Consider the following 10497-nt stretch of genomic DNA (forward strand, 5'->3'; position numbering starts at 1 on the left):
TGATCTTGACATAAACTCAAAGAGCTGGACAGGGCAAGAGCAGAAAATGCTCGATCCGTCTGCAGAGACTGAGACATTCTCTCCATAATAATAAAGACTGTTTTTCAATGTCAATGTTTTATTGGTGTTGCCTCTTTTTACCTTTTACCAGCCTTTGTAGGTTCCTCCTCCTCTGTTCTTTGAGAGAAATCAGGTCAATGAGCAAGAAGTTGGTAACGAGATACCCGCTACTTATTATTGCTGCTTCGGAGTGCCTGGCATCAGAGACGGCTTCCAAATGAGCCTTCTGGGCTGGAGGCTTTCCACAGTAAAGATGGTTCCAGTGACTCACCTGGTGTTTGCCAAGTAGAGGTTAATATCGGTGGATCCGCATTCAAGCCTCTGTCCGCATTTATCGGGTGCCTGTAGTGTTATGTCTCAAGGCGATGACTCACATGGTTTCTAAACGTAAAGCACTAGAAAAGAAATATCACCATCACCATCTACATAGGACGGCAGCCCCCATGTTCAGCCCAACGGGAAAGCGGAGGGCTTTGGGAAGCGCGGAGCCGAGCCCTCCTGCTCGCAGCCCAGAGCATCGAATCCCGGTCCCCCACCCCACCGCCCCGGTGGCGGGGGGTCTCCTCGGTAGGGGCTGGGGACGCCGCGGATGTACCTGCGCGGTAACCAGCTTTGAAGTGAAGGGCGGGAGCGGGGAGGCCTCGTGGGCTGCAGGACTCGGGACTTTGGAGCACGTCCTGGCCGTCAGGTTAAAGGCGCATCTACCGGACTTTAGTAAATATTGCCCCTAATCTCAGGGGTTTAAGGCTGGATGGCCTTTTGCATTCTCTTCAAACAGAGTGGGCTGCCCTTCCCTTATCTACCTCATTTCATTTCCACCGATCCCTCCTAGCATTTGTCCTGTCCATCTGAATGGGTGGGTTCCTCCCCCCCGCTTTTCTACTCTCTCCCCCTCTCCCACCTCTGTCTCTCCTTCTTTCCCCATAAGCTTAAACCAATTACGCCGCTTTGCAAATAAAGTGCCGCCCCGGGGGGAGTTGCAGGCGAGGGGAACTGCCTTGTTTGCAGGTGCATCTCCAGCTTTGTAGGTGCGAACGTCTTTGTGCGACGGACAAATGGGGAGAGGAGGAGGAGGAGGTGGGTACTTCTGCGACGTAAGATCCACATCAGCTCAACTCCACTCACATCCCAGCCGGCACTTCCTCACTTTCTCAACTGTCTCGCCCCACACCTCTCCCTGCCTGCTTTTTGGCTAGTTATAGAGGAGAATTCAGCACCCCTCCGCCCCTTCTGAGAGCTGGCTTCCTGCTAGGTCGGGCTTTCGGGCTCTTTTCCTGCTGTCCGTCGCTCGCTTGCAAAGAGGGCTGGATGGTTACACCGGGCAGGTTGGCTCCATAATGTTAGGGACTGTGAAAATGGAAGGGCATGAAACCAGCGACTGGAACAGCTACTACGCCGACACTCAGGAGGTGAGTAAATCCCAGGGTCCGGCTCCGCTGCTGCCCCTCTGCAAGGGAGTGGGGGGGACTAGACGGGGGGAGGGCTGAGGATCTGGAGGGGAGCAGCAATCGGAGAAATCGGTTTGCACTCCAGATCCTGCCAGCGCAAACGTGCCTCCTGCTTCCCTCCGGCGCTGAAGCTGGTCAGGCTTCCCCGAGGAAAACAAGGCTTCCGAGAGCCCCGGGAGGCATTTGAGGGAGACCCGGGGGGGCTGCGGGCCCGCTGGGAGGGCCGCGGGTCCGGAGGCAGCCCTTGATATCATCTAAAAAGGCATAATCTGCGCTTGTGGCGCGCATAAAAGCGCCCTGTAAACTCTTGGCTCGGGGCAGAGGACTCGCCGCGCTGCCGGCCCCCGGCTCCTTCCCGGCAGATGGCAGGGGGCGAGGGAGCCGGTCGCTAGCGCGTCCCGGGGCGGGGACAGCGCCTTCTCCGAGCTCCTCGGCGAGGCCGCCGGCCCCTCCACTTGCCGTCTCCAGGGGCCTCACCTGTTAAGGCCGGGTGAAAATAAAGGAGGGAGCCGGAAAATCGCCGTTTGTTCGTACTTTGCAAGACCGGTTGCCTGCGGCGTGCGCTGCCGCAGCGGGCCGGCGGGCGGCGCTGCCGAGAGTGGCCCCGGGAGCCAGCCCGGGAGGGGGCCCGGCCTCGACCCCCGGCCCCGGTCCGGCCCGGACCGTGGCGCCCCGGAAGGAGCGTCCACCCCCCGCGCCTGTTTGAGAAGACGGTGCAAAGTAAGGGGGACAACCCAAGCGCCAACAACTAGGGCAGAGAAGAGGGCCACGGAAGCGCCGGGAGCCCTCTCCATGGCGCGCCTCGGCCCTGCCGGGGCCCGGGGTTCGCGCTGTGCCGCTGCAGCTCTGCCCGGGGTTTCCCGGGAGAAGGCAGCGCCTTGCAGAACCGCCAGCTGCCCCTCGGATTCCCGCCCGGGAATGAGCCGTTTTAAGGAAGTGTGGTAGCGAGGCGGTCACCTAGGTGTGCGCACCCGGGCATTGCATCAGCATACCCGGACACAGGGCTCCACAGTCCCCACGCCTTGTCCCTGCACCCCGGAGGTGGCACACAGCGCCCATAAGGCCACGCGGGTACAGGCAGATAGATACGTGTCACCCTACTGGCACCTTATTTAACAGAGGAAAGTCAGCTAAGGGCAAATAAGGGTCATCCTAATTATGTGCCGTTTACAGACACATTGATCCTCGCCAGACTCATTATCCACAAATATAAAGTTAAGCGACCTTCGCTTTTGCCATTTTTTAACTTCAATCTCTTATCCTCTCCTGCTATTTAATATTAATCACTGCATGGATGCAGGGTGGAAAACCCATCCACCTTCTACCATCTCAAATAGTTTAATATGATCCTCTAAAATAAAAGCACATTTATAAACTCGTGGAATTTGTAGTGAACAGTAGTGAATTTTATACATTTAACCGCTGCCTAAACAGCTTTTTCTTAGCCGTATTGCCTTTGTTCGAAGTAAACTAAGAATATCTTTCTCCCTCCTGTTAAATTAGATGCCATACTGAAAAGCACAATTTCAGGCTCTCCTGCCTTTTTTAAGAGTTGTGCTATGCGGTAGGGTGCTACAATTTTTGCACATCGGGCAATTGTAGAAAACCTCAGGCAGGAAAAGTTCAGACTTTTCGTACTTTGGGAAAGTTATAGGTATTTACTGTTTTGTTTTACTTAAAGACTTTATGACTGAAACGCAGACAAGGCATAAGCTTTCCACAGATAAAACGCGTGGACGTGAGCTGTCGTTTTGTTGTTTTGTTTTGTTTTGTTTCTGACAAGACGTTATCGTATCTTGTGTAGGAATAAAAATGTAAAACTGCGCAAGGTGAGAGAGATGCGTGAGATTCTAAGAAAGTGCAGGCAGACAGTTTACACACGTGAATTTCAGTAATCTGAAGAGTTTAAATATTCAGGTGACGAGACGAGACACGAGATCAGCTAAAAGGCCGGAATACTCGGGAGGAAACCTCCTCCCAGAGCATATAAAGCCCGTAGCCCGGCTCTGCGGGAGTGCGTAGCTGCTCCGGGGAGGCCGTCAATCCATGTGCCCCGATGATCCCGGCGCAGCCCTCACCAGCCGCGCCAAGCCGGTAAAATGGGAGCACGTCGGGACCGAGCAGCCCACCTCCATCTCTATTTATAAACACATACAAATATGAATTAGACCTTTTCAAGGCGCCAGCGGCCTTTCTGTGCAGCTTTGACAAAGCACTCTCCCGGGTGTCAAGGAAGCGGACAGTGTCCTGCGGTAGGACGTTTGCACAGCTCGCAGGGCAGGCAGGATGGGTGGATCCAGTTCCGTCGGGGTCCTGCTTGCCCCTGTCTCCCCCCACTAACCCTGTCTCTCTACCCTAGGCCTATTCCTCGGTGCCCGTGAGCAACATGAACTCGGGGCTGGGCTCCATGAACACCATGAACACCTACATGACCATGAACACCATGACTACGAGTGGCAACATGACTTCCAGCTCCTTCAACATGTCCTATGCCAACACAGGGCTGGGGGCCGGGCTTAGTCCCGGTGCCGTGGCCGGCATGCCAGCGGGATCAGCAGGGCCTGTGAACGGCATGCCAGCTGGTGTGGCAGCCATGGGCACGGCACTGAGCCCCAGTGGCATTAATGCCATGTCAGCCCAGCCAGGCTCCATGAATGGGCTGAGCCCCTATGGCAGCATGAACCCCTGCATGAGCCCTATGGCCTACACCCAGTCCAACCTCGGCAGAACGCGGGATGCCAAGACTTTCAAGCGGAGCTACCCCCATGCCAAGCCGCCCTACTCCTACATCTCCCTCATCACCATGGCCATCCAGCAGGCACCCAGCAAGATGCTGACGCTGAGTGAGATCTACCAGTGGATCATGGACCTTTTCCCCTACTACCGGCAAAACCAGCAGCGCTGGCAGAACAGCATTCGCCACTCGCTCTCCTTCAACGACTGCTTCGTCAAGGTGGCCCGCTCCCCTGACAAGCCCGGCAAGGGCTCCTACTGGACCCTGCATCCTGACTCTGGCAATATGTTTGAAAACGGCTGTTACCTCCGCCGACAAAAGCGGTTCAAGTGTGAAAAGCCAGCAAACAGCAAAGCCCCTCAGGAGGGCAGGAAAGATCAGGCTGGGGCCTCCAGTTCCAGCTCTAACTCCCCCCTGCACAGAAGCCACAATAAAACCGCTCAGCTGGACACTTCCACCTCCCTCTCCAGCTCCAATCCATCCACCAGCCCCCAGTCTATGGACCACAGCGGATCAAGCACGGAGCTAAAGACCTCTGCCTCGGCCGCCTCCTCCACCATCAGCTCTGTCCCCACCTTGGCCTCTGTCCCGCACCCCCCTCACTCCTTAGCCCACGAACCCCAGCTCCATCTCAAGGGTGATCCCCACTACTCCTTCAACCATCCCTTTTCCATCAACAACCTCATGTCCTCCTCGGAGCAGCAGCACAAGCTGGACTTCAAAGCCTACGAGCAGGCGCTGCAATATTCCTCCTACGGGGCCAGTATCCCCAGCGGGCTGCCCCTGGGCAGCGCCTCCATGGCGGGCCGGAGCAGCATTGAGCCCTCGGCCCTAGAGCCCTCCTACTACCAAGGTGTGTATTCCAGACCTGTGCTAAACACGTCCTAGCTCGGCATCCCCCACCGCCGGGGGCGAGCCCCTCTCTGCCCCCTCTTCCCCTTTCCTGGCTTCTCTTCCCGCTTTCCCTCTCCTTGCGACAAACTGAGGTGTTTCCGCACGCTACGTGCAAAGGACTGTTACTTTTTAATTGTCTCGCAACGCGTTGTGTGTTGTTACGATCCACCACGATCTCCTGCAAAGCCGGCCGCGTCCCGCTTGTACATATCCCCTCCCGCCTCCCCGCCCAGCCCTCTTCCCGGAGATCCCCTCTAGCCGTTGCAGGGTGTTACTAAAAAGAAGAAAAAATTGTTGAGCTTGTAAACTACTTGTTTGTGCTTTCTGCCCCCTCGCCTTCCCCCTCTCTGTGCTGTATAATCTCATGTAAGTTTACAGGTATGTGGCAATACTTTAACAATACGGAGATGAAGAAGCGAGTAGACATTTAAGGCTTTTTTTAATTAAAAAGGCTTTGAAGGACAATACTGCTGTGAAGTAGTAAAACACTAAGAGAATCTCTAAGCAACAAGAGGACTATTTACTTTCTCGGATCATCCTTTTGATACTTGCAAAATAAACCTTCGGCTAGTACAACCTGCATACACCCAGATGCTGCAGGACGGATCCTGCACTCCCGAGGGAACCAACTGGAGCTTTGGAGTGCAGGATGCGACCTTTATTTTTTTCCAAGTGTTACCTGTCTTGGGGTGTAAGATAAAGTTACAAGAGGTCACAGCCAGTTGGATTTCTTTTTATTTCCTTCCCATCTGTTACTGAAGATTCTCGTTCATCAGGAACTCTCATCAACATGTGGATGACATGCTTATTTAATTTAAGTGTCCCTTCATTGTGTACCAGCTAGTACTGTGTATCTATAACAAGTTTATTTTTCCCCTTCCCTGGGAAGCGTTGACGATTACACCGACACAAGGAAAAGAGGAGAGCTCTTTCTCTCTCCCCTTTTTCCACTTGTTAAATAAATTCCACATTCATTTTTTGTGGCCGTTTAATTTTCGCCACCGTTAGCTTGTTTCATCCAGTGTTAATGCACTTTCCACAGTTTTACACGGTGTTAGCATAGCCAGACGGGTTTTATTATTATTCCTGTTCGCTGTCTCAATGTTCTTAATTTATTGCATGGTTTATATTTTTTTTTCTTTCTTTACAGCTGGAAATTGCTTTAAATGACAGTTTAAAAAATAATTACACGTGAATTTAAGAAATTTTGTTAATTTTATAAATGTGATTGTAATTGAAAAATATTTTGATTTAAAACGATAACTGAGAATTTAATGCGTGAAGTATGTTTTTGATCATTTGCAGTTAAGGACTTTAAATAAATCAAATGTTAACAATGAAATACTTCTGCTATTTTATTTCAAAATTTCTGGGACCAGTTAAGGAGGACGGAGCCGTGTACCAGAAAAAAACGTAGCACTAAAGCGTGGATGTAAAGAGGAGCTATGTCTATGGCCGAGCTTGTGCAGAGAGCCTGGGGGGCCGGCGTAGTTGCGGGAAGGGGACGCGCCCGCAGCCTCTGTTTGCGGGACGCTGCGATGCCACCGGCTTGTGCGGGTCTGTGTATGGTAGTGTGGTTTTGTTTGTTTGTTTTGTTTTGTGTGGGTTTTTTTTTTTTTTTTTTTTTTTAATTCACGATGCCGGGTTCTGTTGAGAGAGGGACGAAGAAAGCCACCCGAGGCGGTGTAACCGCCCGGGTGCTTTGCAACCGGGGTTGCCGGCGCGGCTACAACCAGAGCTGGCGTTTTCGGCGCCGGACGGGGAGAGGCCCGAGGGGAGCACCTCTAGCGCTGCTCCGTCTCGCCCCAGGCCTCTGGAAAGGCCGAGACGAGCTCCCAGCTTTTGTAGCCCCGTCTCGTATCGACTCCGGTATTAACTGAAGCCGCGCTGGTCGCCAGCAAGAGGCATCGTCGCGGGGGGGCGGCTTAAACGTGAACAGATTTCGCTGTGCTCAGCCCCCTTCGTCCTCGGCCGCCAGATAAAAGAACTATGTAATTCTTATAATTATCACATAATTGCCCCCTGACGGGCTGGGGACAGCGGCGGCAAACTAACTTTAAGGGTCGATTTAGAAAAGACAAGACAAGCCAGCGTCTCAGAAATCTCACCATATTCCTCCAGCGCTACTATCAAGAGGAAAACGGGAGAAAAAGCATATTGGAGAGCCCTTCTGCCGTGGGTTTTGCAGGTGTGACTGGATCGGCCTCTGACAGCCGAGTAGTGGGTCGCCGTGGTGCGGGCATGGAGCTCCCGGCAAGAGGCAGCCGGCGCCGGCGTTGTGCTACGCGGGTGCGCTCGGTTGGGTAGAGATTTACCGCGAATCGCGCCCAGGCTGCCGCCTGAGGGTCCTGCGGCCTGAGGCAGGGTTGTTTTGTTCCCGGGACGCCGGGTTTGGGCGAATACCCCATGACTCGGCTGTGCTGCTCCTTCGCCCTCATTATTTCCTGAACTGGCAAACGCCAACAGATCCCCTGTAGCCAGGGTCAGCTGAGGGTTGCACGGCACCAAGTCGGGACGGGTGGATCCTATTTAAAGTCCCACGTCTTCCGCCAAAAGGAGTTTCGTGCGAATCGAGACAGGATTCAGCCCTTTTTCAGCAGGACTTCACTTGTCTCCCACAGACTAGTCTACAGAGAATATGCCGCTGCAGAGTGGAGACATTGATTTAATGCCTTGGGCTTGCACACAGAAAATATCAATCGACAGACAGCGATAAGGCAGCAGGTTTCACATATCAGCTGAGGAGCACAGACCGTGTGTAATGGAAATATTCGGGGCGTGGGTAATAAAAGGGTTTAAGCGGACCGACGCGGCTCCAAACCTCTCATAGATAAGGAGCGGAGCCTGTCACGGATATAGCCTGTGCCCCTTCGCCACTCGTCATCAAGATTATATTCCTTCCCTTTCTTCTCACGGGCAAAAGGTGGCTGCAGTGGGCAACGATTCACTGCCATAACAGGGGTGCGGTTCATACTAAGAATGCGGGTCCCCACCGCAGAGGGTGCAGCTTTCTGTCCTCAGTTTAAGACTTGGAACTCTTAAACTTGAGAAGAGTCCCGTTTTCTGTCCCACTTCTAGCTGCTCTGCTGCTGCTTTAATCCTCTGCTTAAGAAGCCCCTAGCCACAGTGCAAAAATAAACTAAAAGTAGGCACCATAGGAAAGAGGATGCACCCCCTGCGCCCCGCAGTATGTAGAGGGGAGCTTACGAGCATCTTCCAGCCGGACCCCTCGCTCTGTTCTAGGAGGGAAGGAGCTGGCGGATGTGGGGTGGTTTGCCCGTGTCGGAGATGGTGTCTCAGCCTCGCGGTCGGGACACAGGTAAAGCGGGGACCCACCAGGCTGCAGGCTCCGGCCGCCGCCGCAATTTATAGGGGAACTTCGCCTTTTCCTACACGGCAATTATCTCCAGCCGGCCACGTGCGAGGGAGCAAAAACGGTTCATTTAACTTCATTAAATACTAGCGGGGAGTAATTCAGGGCGACAGGGGATCTCTGTAAAGACTTACGCTGAGTTTGGGCGGTGAGGAGGCCCTCGGCCTGTGGCGGGGAGCTGGTGTAGGGCGCGTTTGTAGGGCGCGCCGGCGGGGTAGGGGACATCGAGACAGCGCGGCGGGGCCGGCCAGGACTCCGCGAGGCTGGGCAGGGGCACCCCCCACAGCCGGAGGTACGAGCCGCGGTGGGTCCTACCCTGGCACAGCGGGGCCCTCCTCTGTCTCGGCGTCTGGCGGTCCTGCATCCCCCGGCAAAGGGATAGGATAGGGCCCTCGCCCGTGGCACCTCCTGGGAGCACCTGCGGACAGCGCTTTCCCTCTGGAGAAGGGGACAGTCGATGCAATAAAAACAATTTCAGCGGCCCAAGTCAGCGGGGAGAAATAAAATCACAAGTACCTCCTGGGTTGTTTTCTGAGTGCGAATGGACAACACTGACACCTACATCGGCAAACAATCGGAGGGTGTTCATTCATTGGAAGGAATTGATTTCAAATGTTTGGGACAGAAAGATGAGAAGAAGTATTTTCCGGACAGTTTTCCCCTCCGAAACTTAGTCGTGTCAATAAAATATAAGTAAATCATAAAAGAATGGCGCGAGAAAACAATTCAGCGGTTGGCGTAGCTTCAAAAATAGTTTTGAAATGTTGAGTAGATATTGAATACTTGAATCGTTACTGGTCCGTCAAGACAAACCCGAAATAAATCAATTCTCTTGCTGTAACACCAAATAGCCTTTAAAAGAGCCATTGACTTGATTTCAATTTTACAGCGATATTGCAGATAAAACACTTGATTGTGATAACAATGCACCTTGTATTATTTCTTTTCTGCTATGATAAAAAGCGATCTAGGCATATCTGCGTGAGTATATGTGATTAATCACTCTGAAAAAAAGTATTTAAAAACATCAACTCAATAAATATTTACTTTTCGTGTGCATTTTCGTGATAATTTTAATTCGTGAAGAAGCAAATTATCTTCCCATAAACAAAGGATAGAAAGTTCTCTCGGGAGTCATATAGATGCATATATTGTATATATTAACATATATATAATTAATATGTATTTGTTTCCAGGGGAGACAAGTGGAAATATACGCAACACACAATGACCAGGCAAAAATCACATAGTGCATAGAGAGTGACCGGGGTACGGAATGTACACGTAAGTTCTCGCAAAACTCCCACGCTGCAATATTGTGTTAGGAAATATAGAAGAATTGTTAACAGCTAAAATAAAAAGGCGATTAGTTTGATTATTTAAATGTCAAGGGTGGTGCTGCAAAATGGGACTTTTTTTTTTCTCTCTTAATGCAATCCCAGACTTCTCAGCTGCTGCCTAACGCAGAGTAATAACTAAAAAAAAAAATAAATAAATAAAAAAAAATTGTACATTTTCTGCGATTTCCAGTGTCGAAGTCTTTTTCAGAGGGAGAAAATAATTGAGGGAAGAGTGGAAAACGGGAGGCGATAAGAAGAAAATCTGCCTTTGTTCTCTTTGGTTATTTTCTACTAATTATTCTGCCCATTGTGACAAAGTAGCAGTTAAGGATAGATTAGTGTAAATAACCTCGCATTTCACTCCCAAACCCTGCAACTTTCTGGCCCAAGCTGTGCCATGGTGTTTGTGTTTCTCCCCTTCACCTCAAACAGAAACTCATTGAGATTTCAGATCTTTGAACTTTGGACAGATCAAACTGCCAGCGCTCAACTTTGTCTCCAGTCATTAGGATTTCAAACACATGCAGCCTCATGGCAGAATCCGTTTGTTTCCACGAGGGGAAAAAATTCCAATCTCGTCTCTTTTCCCCGTCCCCAAACTCCTACATTTAGTTGAATTGATTGAAACGAGCATTTCCCGGAATGGCG

At 51.8% G+C, this 10497-nt stretch overlaps 1 protein-coding gene across 1 annotated transcript; it reads left to right on the plus strand.

Moving 5' to 3' along the window:
• Positions 1-1397: 1397 nt before the first annotated feature.
• FOXA1 (forkhead box A1) lies at positions 1398-5628 on the plus strand (the record flags this gene model as incomplete). The annotated part of the gene is made up of 3 exons (XM_080344914.1): positions 1398-1469; positions 3868-5095; positions 5588-5628. The coding sequence occupies 3 exons, from the start codon at positions 1398-1400 to the stop codon at positions 5626-5628; spliced, it is 1341 nt and encodes a 446-aa protein (XP_080201040.1).
• Positions 5629-10497: the final 4869 nt, after the last annotated feature.

This window comes from Nesoenas mayeri (assembly GCF_963082525.1).
Source record: "Nesoenas mayeri genome assembly, chromosome: 5".
Classification (NCBI taxonomy): Eukaryota; Metazoa; Chordata; class Aves; order Columbiformes; family Columbidae; genus Nesoenas; species Nesoenas mayeri.